Source organism: Eulemur rufifrons, chromosome 18, assembly GCF_041146395.1.
Source record: "Eulemur rufifrons isolate Redbay chromosome 18, OSU_ERuf_1, whole genome shotgun sequence".
Taxonomy (NCBI): domain Eukaryota; kingdom Metazoa; phylum Chordata; class Mammalia; order Primates; family Lemuridae; genus Eulemur; species Eulemur rufifrons.
Window position 1 is genome coordinate 70712885 of NC_091000.1, and position 13485 is coordinate 70726369.

The window sequence follows — 13485 nt, forward strand, 5'->3', positions numbered from 1 at the left end:
GATGTAAAGGGGACTATGCTCCTAATGGATCAATGGGGGGAAATCTTACCACAGAAATATTAGTAGAAACCCTGAAAAAAAGGAACTAAATGGAAATTCTGGAATGGAAAAATACAGTGTATGAATTTTTTAAAATCTACTAGATGGTAACAATAGCAGAATAGAGAAGACAAAGGAAAAGTCAGTTAACTTGCAGACCGATAGAAATTATCCTACATGAAGAACGGAGGGAATAATTGGTAAAAATAAATAAACAGAGCTCCAGGGACTCCTGGGACTATGTCAGAAGGTCTAGCGTACGTGTTAACTAGATTCCAAAAGAGTAAGAATGGCCAATCAGCACATGGAAGGATGGTCAGCATCATTAGTTAGTAGTGAAATGAAAATGAACACTATGGTAGGATAAGATACACATCTAACAGGATAAAAAAAATTAAAGACTGACAGTACCAAATGTTGGCAAGAATCTGGAGGAACTGGAGCTACCACACATTTTGGGGAATGTAAAATAGTACAGTTGTTCTGGGAAAAGCTTTTGCAGTTTCTTTTAAAACTAAACATACACATACATACCCTATAACCCAGCCGTTCCAATCCTAGTTATTTAACCAAGAGAACTGAAAACATATGTTCACACACACAAATAAAGAAAATTTGTAAGAATGCTCACAGCGGTTTTATTCATAATAGCCAAAAACTGGAAACAGCCCAGGTGTCGATCAATAGAGTAAACAAACTATAATATATTCACACAACTGTTTCAGCATTAAAGAGAACCAAGCACCGACTCAGCATGGTGAACCTGGGAAGCATCATGCCAGAGTGAAGGAGCCTTACACAGAACACACATAGACCACGTAGGTTCATTTCTATAGGTTCTAGAATAGATAAAACAACCAGTAGTGGGAAAACTCAGAACAGTGGTTTCCTCTGCGTGTTTGGGATTAACTGGGAAGGGCACGAGAGAGCTTCGCGGGGGTAGCGGTGCACCTCGATAGGGGTTTCCATCACTCAGGTGTATGCATCAGCCAAACTCATCAGACGGTACCCTTTGAAATTTGTCTATTGGGTAGTGTGTAAATGTTAACTCACAACAAAAAAAAAGAACTGACACAAATGGTCCACTCTAGCTAATAATATGCATGCTGAAATACATCAAAGCAATATGATGGATGGACTGATGGATGGATGAAGTGGTTATGCAAATAAATGTTAATGGCAGAGTCGGTGGGTATATAGGTGTTCACTGCAAAATTGTTTTGAAGTCTCTATACATTTGAAAATTTTCATAATAAAATACGTATTAGAAGAAAAAGGAATCTGATTTATCAGACCTTTGGTATTATAGTTTAAGTTGAAAGGTCATGATTCCATCAGAGGAGATCAGTAGTGTAAATTGTACAATGAGGAAGATGAATTAAAGGAAGTTACAGTAGCTACAATGGGCCTCAGCAATCTTGGAATTATAACAAAAATCTACCCTCTCTGAAAATTACCTTTGTAACCCATTTATCTGATGGCTAAATCCCTCTCAAAGCTAGCAGGGAAAGGTTGAAAAGAGATATCAGAATCAGCTGGAGAGCTTTTTCAATATACGTATGTCCAAGAGACTATTGGCCTTCATAACTGTGCCAACCTCCAATATTCTGATACCTCCAAGGGACTAGGCAGGCATTTGTTTCAGAAAAGTTCAGCTCAGTCTAAGCCTCCACTGTCACCCTCTCCCTTTGAGAATGACTGTAAGAGTGTCATTCTTTGGAGAGGTAACCAAGAAGGACAGCAGGTTAATCTTTGATAGTGTAAAATGCCAATCCCCAGAACCTTCCTGAGAGCCAATTTACAGAGGACGAGAGTGACAGTTTGGTGATTTTAGCTGATCTTTTAGCATGATATTTTCTGGATTACAATTTTATGTGTACTGTATAAATAACCACAGCTTTTATAATTGGCATAATTCATAGGTTAATTAAAATACTCTCTAACTTTGATTAAATAAAATTTCTACCTGAAGATTGGTTTTACAGTGATTTAGTTTTTCTCCTGAAATATTCAGCTAAAAGTTCTGCCTTATTTTTCTCTCTTGGATGTTTTCTTTGCTGGTCTATTTGTATCTATCCTAGAATACAAACAGTCGGGACAGAAATTGTCTCACTTTGTAGCATGTGTAACTTTCTAGTTACAAACTATTTTTCAGCCTTTAAAGCAGTGAAAAAATGGAACCAAACAATTGCTTTCCAACCAGAGAAGGTCAGTGAATATACTGTATCTGATGTAAATCAGCTTTTATCTAAATTGCTTACAGAACTTCTAATGAGCAGTAACAACCAGCTATATCCTTTGTCATTGCTTACATTTGGTCCACTCCTTGAGAATAGGGCAGTTCTTTTAAACACTCTCTGGGCACCTCCTCAAAGAGCCAAGCACTGTACGCGGATGCATCCTCCTCGAGGCTCTGCCCGAGCTCCATGGAAACTGCTGTGTATGTCTGAGCACTCTTTTTCAAGCTTCATAAAAGTGAAAGCTTTAGGCTAGCTTTGTTTTCTTAAAAATTCTGTGCGGATTTATTTTATGTACCATACAATTTGCCTCTAATATAAAAGGGGTGTACAATTCAGTAATTTGTAGTATGTTCACAGAGCTGTCCGGTCATCAACATTTCATCACCCCAAAAAGAGATCTCTGACCTATTAGTAGTCACTCTGACCTCCACCCCTGCTGTCCCTGCTAAAGACAACCACTAATCAGCTTTCTACCTCTATGATTTGTGTACTCTGAAAATTTCATATAAATTGAATCATACAAATGTGGCCTTTTATAACTGGCTTCTTTCACTGAGCATAAGGTTTCAAGATTCATCCATGCTGTAGCATGTACTAGTACATCATTCCTTTTTATGAATGAATGATATACCATTGTATAAAATACCACATTTTATTTATTCATTCATCAGTTAATGGAAATTTGAGTTTTTTCCACTTTTTGGCTAATATAAATGCTTGTGAGCATTCCTGGGGACGTATGTTTTCATGTCTCTTGGGTATACACCAAGGAGTGGAATTGATAGGTCAGGTGATTACTCTGTGTTTAATCTTCTGAGGAACTACCAGGCTGTTTCCAAAGTGACTGCCTCATTTGACATTCCCACCAGCAGTTTATGAGGGTTCCATTTTCTCCACATCCTAACCAATACTTGTTATTGTCTGTCTTATTGATTATGGCTATCCTATATAGTTTTATCCCTTACATTTAGATCTGTGATCCATTTAAAGTTAATTTTTGTGTTAAGGAATGAATCCAACTTCCTTCTTCTGCATGTGGATATCCAGTTGTCTCAGCACCATTTGTTGAAGAGACTATTCTTTCCCCATTGAATGATCTTGGCACCATTGTTGAAAATCAATTGATTATAAATGTAAGGGTTTATTTCTGGACTCCCAATTCTGTTCCAGTAATGTATATATCTGTCCATATGCCAGTACCACACTGTATTGATTATTGTGGCTTTGTAGTAGTGAGTTTGAAATCAGAAAGTGTGAGTCCTCTGAATGTGTTGTTCTTTTTCAAGATTGTTTTGGCTATTCTGCTTCCCTCGCATTTCCATGTGAATGGAAAATGTGTCGATTTGTCAATTTCCATTAAAGAAAAGCTGGCTATGATTGTAATAGGGATTGCATTGAATCTGTAGAGAGTAGTTTAGCTTTTGAGATTAAGGCAGTGTGCCTGGAAGGGCGTAGGAGTGAAGAAGCAAGCCACACCAAGTCCTTAACTCATGGGGAAGTGGACCTTTCGGGGGCAGTGTTTCAGAGTTTCATTCCTCTCACAGCCAGACTAAATGAAACATTACTGGGTAGATGATAAACACAGATTGCTGGCAAGTCATCGCACAGTTTGTATTTCTCATGGCGAGATCTCTAGCTCCCTGCAGTCACACAGTCATCCTTGCCTGCAATTTAACTCTCAGTAAAAGGAAATTTTGTGGTAGCCAATTTCTTTGGCCTGTTTACAACTCATAGTCACCATGGTGGTATTATGCCAACCCTGTCCTATGAGAAGCAGGCTGGAGACTGTTGCCCTCAGCACTTGTTTACATTTGGTAACTGACATATTTTCCTGCTGTCACTTTGTCCTTATCTTCAGGCGAGACTCGAAATCTGTGCTTTGAGGGATACTGTGGCTCTTTACCTGACTCCTGAAAGCAAGTAAGATACAGTGTTCTTTAGTTCCGAGTGCTTTATTAAAAATAAAGGTCGTCTTGTATATTATGTCTTTTGTAAAGATAACTTATCAGAGTAATGCTCATGAATTTGTGATGGGATAAAGTTTATATTTGCTCAAATTTTAGCTAAAAACCATAAACCTGAAATAAACTAGCAACTCTCAAGGATGCTTTTTTGTAGCACAATATAAAGGAAAAGGGATTTAATATCATTTTGTTTTTCATTCACTACTGATAAATCTTAGCCTTACAAATAATGTAGCAAAGCATTACATACTTCTTTAAAAAAGGAGAGAGTAAGAATTGAGTCTTAATCTATTCATAGCAGACTTTGAAGGACAGTTCCAGTGTTGTAAATATCAGTATAAGAGGAAGCCTTGTGGTTTCTCTGCAAAATTTTGTAGTGGAAATTTGATGATAATTTTTAGCTGTTTTGAATGAAAGTCAGGATTTCCTACCATTGAAATGAATCAGAACTACTATTTGCCTATGCAGAATTATTTACTACATTGGCAATATTACCTAGGAAATACTGGTTTATATTGTTAATGTGCCTGAGAAGCCAAGTGTACAAATAAAATGTTTAAGGACAGGCACTGTAGAATATACTTAATTCTTTTATTTCCAGCATCTGATAGCATGGCTCATGTCATCATTCTTACTGTCTTCATTGCAACTGGAAAGACTTTAAATTTTTCCTCAACAAATGCGGTTGGCTTCTCAGTCCTGGTCATGGCCAGAGCCATTTCTGGGAGGCTCCGATGCTCACTGCGTAGCCACATGTTTCCCAACCATCACTGTCCTGCACAAGGTGCTACGTAGAGGACACACAGCACCCAGTCCACGCCTGGTGTGTGTGCGCTTTGTGTGCCCGTGTGTTTCTTCCCAATAACTTAAACTTTCAGAGCCTAGGTTCCTCATTTATTTACGGAGGACAAAAATACCTTCTTGGCAAAGTTTTGAGGCGATTAAGTGAGAAAATGTGTCAAGTCACCTTCTCAACTGTTGGTGCCCTACAAGTAATAAGTAGTAAAATCTTTATCATCATTATTGTCATAATGTCAAAGTAAAGGACAGGAGTATCACATTTCTTTCATTTAATGGGGAAGGGGTTCATAGCAAACCAGAGGATGTGACTTCCCTCCACCTTAGGAAGGGGAGAGCCAGGAGGATGTGGGGAAGGGACCTAAGTGTGCCAACAAGCCACCCGTCCCTGTGCCCCTCCCACCTCTCCCAGGAGCAACTGGAGATTCCCAAAGCCAATTTTATGACTCTGTTGGGACTTCTCAGTTTCTCTACATGTTGTCATGACACCTGCCCCTACTTTGAGGACCAGTGTTCAAAACTGTATTTCCTGAGGCTGTTTTCACAGTACAACATGAAAGACCACCTTACAGTCACGAGTAGTTACCGTTACTTCTTCACCTCAGTCAGCCATTCATACAGGAGAAGAAAGGCAGTGACTGTTCCTTAGTGACGGCCCAGCACGAGTTGTCACCAGATCATTGCCCTGTGAGGCCTTTCGAGTTCAGTAATTCTGTTGCTTCTTACTTGTAAAAGTTAAACATCCCAAATAAGTTTCGAATTCGTTCCTTTTACCTTTTTTTGAATTCATTTCCTTTTACCTTTGTTTAAATAACAACTGATGTTGAATTTTTAAAGTATATATACATCTCTTCATTTTCTCATAAATTTTAAATAGCTGAATTGTGCAGAGACTGTCTTCCGGCACCCCGAGAGCGGGGCTGCGAGCCGGGCCTGTCCGCCGGCTGTCGCTTCCCAGCGCGGCCTCGGTCTCTTCCTTTCTTGCCAGTTGCTTTATCTGCAGTTCTGTTTTGTTTTGAAGACATTTTAAGTAAATATTTCTATCTTAAGCTCTCATCTGTCGTGAGTAGCGTCCTTTCTTGTTGTCGGTCAGTCAGTTTCTCCTTTAGCTTTTCAAGCTGCGTGTCGTTTCCTAGTTGAGTTTTTCTGACCCCACTCCCACAGAGCCTCCTCCTGGTAACCAGGACCTCACTTTTGCTTTTACTTTTTCTATTGCTTTTCACTTTTACTTTTTCCTCATATTTCCACTTGCTTCACTGGCTTATGTTGGTTTCTTTATAGTTAAGATATGCTTAAGAATTTTTTTGTGATCCTCTTAATTCCCCTCAGAACCATGAATGTCCCTGCTTACGTGCTGCTGTTTCTGTTCCAGGTCTAGTTTTAAACAGGCTTTGGAAGCCCTGCCTCAGCTTTCCAGCGGAGCAGATAAAAAGTAAGTTCTGTGTGCCACCGTCAGGAACCAGCTAGTTGTGCTGAACAAGGTTTTGTTACCTAAAGTACCTTTAAAAATAATACTACTGATTTGGATTTAAGGAAGAGCCCTACTGACTGGCCCTAAATAGGTATGTCATGTCACCGGTACCTTGCCTATCTTCCAAATGACAGAATAAAATAAAGTAAAACATTTCTTCTGGGTTCAGGATAATTTAGAAATCAGTTCTTTTCTTGTTTTAAATGACTGGTCCAGACTTTTTCGGTAAACTATATTAATAGATTATATATTTGAGAAGATCGTGTAAAAAAGAGGACAGCCTAGTAAAACGCAGGACTCAGGAGTTTTTTCTCTTTGAGTAACTTAGTGATAAACATTTTGTGCTTTATAAAATGTAAAGTATTAAGAAAGAGGAGATGTCTACATACGGCATAATAAAGTCATGTACATTTCATTACACCACATTCATGATCTCGACCTGAGCTTAAGCTTCACTACCCATGTAATAGGGAACTGACCCGAGAGAGAATCTGGGCCAGGTCATTTCCTACATGCCCAGCCTGCCCTCAGCGAGGGGCGGAAGCAGTGTAGACGTTTGCTCTTTCTGCACTTCCCTCTGCGTGTGGCCAGCGGAGCCGCCCACGCAGGCCGTGCGCGGGCAGTGCTGGTCCCTGGGATCGAGCGCTGGGGTCACCGCGGGAGCCCAGAGGGCAGCGAGCACGTGGGCTGGCCAGAGTGAGGACACTGCCGGGCAGCGGTGGCCACGGGCAGCAGGCCAGCCTGCGTCAGGTGTGATCCTCACACAGCCCCTGCCTCCACTTCCCTGCTGCTTTCTTCCCTCACTGACTTTCACCCTCTCTCTGAATTGGTTCCAAACTCTGTTCGTTTCTTTAAAATAAATATGATAAATGATTAAAACAACCACTGTTACTTTTAACATGTGGACCAAAGTTCGTGGAGTCGAGAACAGACCCCCTGAAATAGCCTTGGGCCAGGACTGAGTTTTCGGTATGCTGGGGGCCAGTGTTCCGGCGTGAGCGTGTGGAACCGCGGCCTGGTCTCCTGACCTCAGTCCTGTTCAGCCCGTGCTTGCTGCTCTGTCGGAACCAAGCGAGTGCTAGGATCCCTTCTACCTTTAGAGCTATATGAACATGTCAGACCAGTTGTAAGTGGAGACACCAAGCAGCAGAATGATTTGCCCAGAGGAGTCAGAACTGACCCTGCTTACCCTGGCGATTAACTCACCACTTTCTCCCACCACTCAGTATTTGTTAAAGACAAAACACAAAATTAGAGGAAGGGAAAGCAAGCAGGGCTGCTGAGGCTGGGGCAGAGGGCGAGGCCGGCTGCAGAGGGCGAGGCCGGCTGCAGAGGGGTGGCGGGAGAGGCTGCGACACCGCAGCTGCCCTGCATCCGCCTGCAGACCCTGTCACGCTGCCTCACCAGTGTGTCAGCACTCAGGACTGCGTGACAAAAAGAGTGGATTGTAGTGTTTGTAAGTGTTTTAGAGTGAATTTTAAAAAAAGAATAGACCCAAATATCAGTCTGATTTAGGGAGTAATAATTTAATCTGGGGGAGGGGACAGGAAGGAGATTTTCATATACAAATATAAATATGTGTGTCAACATATCCCTTTTGATCAGCTTCTTTGATTGACTTATTTCTGTTATTGAGTTAAGAATCCATAGATAGTAACTTTTCAGCTACCTTCTAAAAACAGCAAGCACAGGCGGAGCCAGGCCCCGATTCCCTGGTGTGTCTTGTGTTGCCAGGGCCACCGGGCCACCCACCTGTCAGGCTGTAAAACACTGTCTCCTCCCTGCAGGTTGCTGGAAGAGCTTCTGAACAAGTTCAAGAGCAGCATGCACCTGCAGCTCACCTGCTTCCAAGCAGCTTCTTCAACCATGATGAAAACATAAATATTTGCCAATAAGGGCAGTCCAGAAAGATAACAAGTAACAAACTATTCACTTTTCTAAGTGCCCTAAAGGTATTGGTTATCAAAACATTGGGTTTGCAATTTCTGTGTCTCCCTCTTTTTTGTTTTTTTCCCTTTTCCTCATTTGGTAGCTTAGAAAGATATTAGTATAAGTTTTATTTCAACCAAAATGACCTTATTTGAAATGCCCAAGCAGTATTTGTTTCACCATTTTTATTAAATTAGATCCTGTATGACTGTTTAAAATCCCTTTTAAAATATATTTTGCATCTTAGCTAAGCGTTGCATGGCAAGTGCTGCAGGAGGAGCTGCCCTGCAGGGGTGTTTGAGGTGGTGTGGTGTGCGCTGGACCATTTCTAGGCATCTCGTTTACTGGATGTTAGTGGAGGGAGCTCTCAGGACACGTGGGGAGATTGATAAGAAGAGAGAGATTTGGGAAGTTATGTTCAGGTATCTTTGGAGCTTTAGCTGTCCTAAACTGTACAGCTGTATTTAAAAACTTTATTTCATAGAAATGGCCCTAAGTCTCCTAATTCAAGTAGGTTTTTAGAAAAATTGGTGGTCTGCATTTTTTAAAAATGTTATAATTGGGGTAGATTATTTGTGGTTCAGATGTCCATGAATTAAGTTTTCATTTTGCTCTCTAATTTTTGTTTTTCCCAGTGAGAAACACTAAGCACCTTCTCAGTGCAGCTTGCCCAGTTTTCACTCTTGATGTGTGTCACTTCACATCAGTGTGTGGTGGCCCCGAGGCCCTGTGTGTCTCTGCTGTGGCGTGTGGGTGCTGGGCGGTGTGCTCACTCACACACTGGCGGGCCCCCAGAGAGCAGGCCAGGCCCCTGGGAATGGACGGCCCCTCCCGGCCCCTGTCTGCACCTTCCCCGGGCGGTTGATATTCTCTCTGCCACTTCACACCCTTTGAACTGTGTCGCTCAGTGGCCGAAAGAATGCCCCTCTGGCATAGTCTGTGTTTTCTGAAGATTGGAGACACCCTTGGTCACCAGGCAGTGGGCTCTGCAGACCAGCCGTGTGCATTTGTCCCACATGCACTGATGACTGGGCACACTGGGATAGGGACATGTCATGGTGACCTCTCTCAAAGTCATCTTCCCTACCTTGCTCCGACGTGCCATTTGCATCTGAAAACTGAGCACTTCTCCATTGGTAGTCAGCTTGGCAGCGTTCTGAAATTTTTCTGTGGGTATTACAGAATCTCTTTGAAGTTAATGTCTTTATTAATACAAGTAATTTTGGAGCACAGTATCTAAAGTATTAGCCACATACAGTATCCACTATTTGAAATAAGTAAACTTTGTTGTGTTTGTTCCTTTGGTGTACAAGGGAGAAATCGTAGTAACTGGAAGTGAAAGTTTTACAAATGTGCTTGATAAAGCTATTAAATATACAGAATATGGTCTCTCCTAAGGGTGTTAACTATTGTAACTAACATGACTATAAACTAAATTACAAAACTGCAATCCTGAATGTTTGTATCATTTTAAATATCTAATATAGCACTGTCAGCAATAAAGAATCCATTCTTAATGTGACATGTCATTTAGTTGACCTTTTTTCCCTAAGTGCTTTTACTTCAACATTTTCATTAGCTATATAACTAACTTTTCATATGTCCAGTTTTAACAATCAAAGTAAATACTTAAATTCCGGTTAACTCTGTATTTGTTGAGTCATTGTCAGACAGCATTTATCAGATCCTTCTGCTTGTGTTTGTTGGGGGCTTGGCACGTGCTAGGCATCGCACTGATGTGCCTTCTGTGACACCTGAGGGCTAGGTCATGCCCCTGTGTTGACTGAGCAGGTGAGGAAATCAGGGCCTAGAGCTGGGAGACTCCTGGAAGACCGCAGGGCCGGTCAGTGGCAGCCCGTGCTCACACTCACAGCTCACACTCACAGCTCACACTCACAGCTCACACTCTGTCCCTCCCTCCAGTGGAGCGTGCGTTCTGACACCCCTTGGCTGGGGACACAGCGCAAGGAAAGCTCATCAGTGCCAGAGGCCGATAAGCTTTAGCAACATAGGAGCCAGTGCGTGCTTTTAGGGCTCAGAGTGGAGGGCAGAGGTATAAAAACCCCGTACCCAAATGAGGAAGTTCAAGGACTACTCTTCCAACAAGTCAAGGGGACTTCTTGGAAGAAAGGGGGATTTCAAGAGCTACTGGAGGTCCAGAAGATTGACTTAGTGGTTAAGAGGAGATGGATAAATATGACATGCGTTAGAAGAAAGCTGAGAGATAAGTCGGGCCTTGGAGAAAGTTTAACAAAGAGGGAGCTGAGGAAAAGAATTGAGGAGGTCCCATGGCACTTTCCTTCTCAGGTAGCATTTTGGTTTTAGCACGTCCGTGTCTGTGTGGCTCAGCATGGCTTCATGGGAGTCAGCTAAGTTGGCCTCACTTTAAATGCAAAGGAGCTATTAGAAATGATTTGGTTTTACTAAGACTTTCTATATCAGTGTGCTATGAAAGTGGCATGTTCTAGAAATGATTTGGGCATTGCAGAGCAAGTATCATAGCTGTAGACCCAGCTCACTGACTCATTCTCTTGTCTCTGTCATCCTTGCTTACGGTTTTTTTAAAAGGAATAAACAGAAAAGATTACATTTTTATTCTGGATTTTATTCTGGTACAAGGTGGTGTAGTGGGTATTTCTATTTTGATCACATGCTGTGGGATAGTCTGCTATTAGTTGCATAAGAGTGTTATAATGTATTTTCTGAAAAGTTATAAATTTCAACTAGTTTTTAAATCAAGATTAGGTTTCTAAAATAGTCAAATATATTTTATTTAATATGCACAAAATAATTATGCATAACTATAGACTAAACTTGCATACCTTTGTCTCTGGTACTATTATAAAGATTTTTATGTGGATCTGTGAACTGCTCTGACCCTCTAGAAGATATATTGAATATTTGATAACATACCTCAACTAGAGCAGCAGCTGTAATGATTTTATTAGGTCATTAAATATGACATGTCCAATTTTGTCTCGAACTCCTGACCTCGAGCGATCCTCCCACCTCGGCCTCCCAGAATGCTAGGATTACAGACATGAGCCACCACGCCCGGCCGAAATGTCCAATTTTGAATCAAAAAACTTAGTTTATTGCATCTCAAACAAGAAGCAATACAATTAATCAAAGTATGCACCAGAACTTTCAACACAGTGTTGCCATCTCAACGGTAGCTTGTTTATGCCAGCAGCGAAGAGCCCGGAGAGAAAGTGGTGATGAAATCACGAAAGGCATTTTCCACAGTTTGTTGCGAATCAAATATTTTTCCTTGCAGGAAGTGGTCCAAAGCCTGGAAGAAGCGAGAGTCAGTTGGTGCAAGGTCTGGTGAATACAGTGGATGACAGAGTTTCAAAGTCCAGCTTCTGTAGTTTGAGCAGTGTTGTTTGTGCAACATGTGGTTGAGAGTTATCTTACAAGAGGATTGGCCTGTCTCTGGTGACCAATATCGGCTGCCTCATCACAAGCATCCTCATCATTCTGTCCAGTGGTTGCAGTAGACACCCACTGTCATCGACTGACCTTGGACTGTGTTCCTGCACTTTATCTTTATCCAACCATTGTGCTGAATGCTTGCAATTGTCAAAAAGAATCCATTTTTCATCACATGTGAAAATACTGTGTAGAAAAGGTTCACCTTATGTCGTGACAGCAACGGCAAGCTTCAAGACGGTTTCTCTTCTGACGCTTGTTTAATTCACGAGGTACCCATCTATCCAGCTTCTTTACCTTGCTGATTTGTTTCAAATGGTCCAGTACTATTGGAATAGTAACACCAAACCTTGCTGCTAATTCACGTGTAGGTTGAGATGCTGCTATAGCTTTCAGCTCATCCTTATCCACCTTGGTCTCAGGCTGCTCACATGGCTCATGTTTAAGAGTAAAATCACCAGAATGGAACTTCTGAAACCACCCACGTACTGTGCGTTCTTTAGCCACATCCTTCCCAAAAACTTCATTGATATTTCAAGGTGTCTGTGCTGCATTGGTTCCACGATGGAACTCACATTTGAAAATAACATGAGCTTTTGATTTATCCATGGTTTCACAAAAATTGCTCTAAAAATATTTGAAAGATAATCACAAGCCAAACCATGTGTTTGGTAGAATGAGGATGTACCTGCACAATAAAAATAAAACAAGAAGGGTCAAAGTGAAATGTCAGAGATACCAACTGTCAAACTTAGTGCGTAAGGAAATCGGCCGTTTCATACCTGATAACCTAATAGCTTGGTTTAACTGCAGTTGTGCACTGTTCTGTATCAGGGCTGTCAGGCATTTTGTGTGCTGACCTCATCTCATTTCTGTTCACCGTTGTTTTATCATATGTATCACAGGAAAGCCTTTTCTAACCTGGCCAGGTTAGAAATACATAACAATAAACATCCTATGAACAGGACCTAGGTCTTCAATTCCTGTTTGTAGTTTGGCTGATGAAAGCCAATAAGATGTCAGAATGTCTTTCTCCTGCCTAGGCACATAAACTCTAAGGTGACCACTGAGCTAGTCTTGTCTCCATCAGTATTTTAACTGTGACTGGTATGCCACTGGTTTTGTCGTGGTGGTCATTGTTGACATTGTTATGGTTGTTATCATTATTATCTCTTCACTTTTTTTTTTTAGTATTCCTGTCCCACCTGCCTACCAGCCATCTAGCTAGGCACAAATCCCTGAGAAGCAAGGCCACTACCTGAACTCTGACTGCCAAGGAAGGCCCCTAAAGGACTCATCATAGAGATGGGAGGAAAACCAGGAAAGAGTGGGGTCATGGGGTCGCGGAAATCAAGGAGAGAGCAAGAACTACGATAAGGACAAAGACATTATCAGCAAAGTCAAATGGCACAGATGTCAAAGGGTGAACACTAAGACATGGTTGCTGAACTTGGCATTTAGAAAATCATGAATGAGCAGGTAGAGAGTAGTAAGGAGGGAACCAGAGAAACTTCATACTGTAGATTTGTTCTCTTAACTCACAGCCTGGGCTCTCAAGAGAGCTGCTGCTTCTTTGAAGATCAGAGCATCCTGGCCTCAAGGACAAAAGTGA

The 13485-nt window shown here is 41.5% G+C and overlaps 1 protein-coding gene across 2 annotated transcripts in view; it reads left to right on the plus strand.

Moving 5' to 3' along the window:
* The window catches only part of EXOC2 (exocyst complex component 2), a 197584-nt gene extending 187677 nt beyond the window's left edge, over positions 1-9907 (plus strand). For both annotated transcript variants that reach the window (XM_069493556.1, XM_069493557.1), the window contains 3 exons: positions 4138-4199; positions 6414-6473; positions 8300-9907. In XM_069493556.1, coding sequence (XP_069349657.1) covers positions 4138-4199; positions 6414-6473; positions 8300-8393 — 216 coding nt within the window. In that variant the 3' untranslated portion in view covers positions 8394-9907. The remainder of the gene's footprint in view (positions 1-4137; positions 4200-6413; positions 6474-8299) is intronic.
* Positions 9908-13485: the final 3578 nt, after the last annotated feature.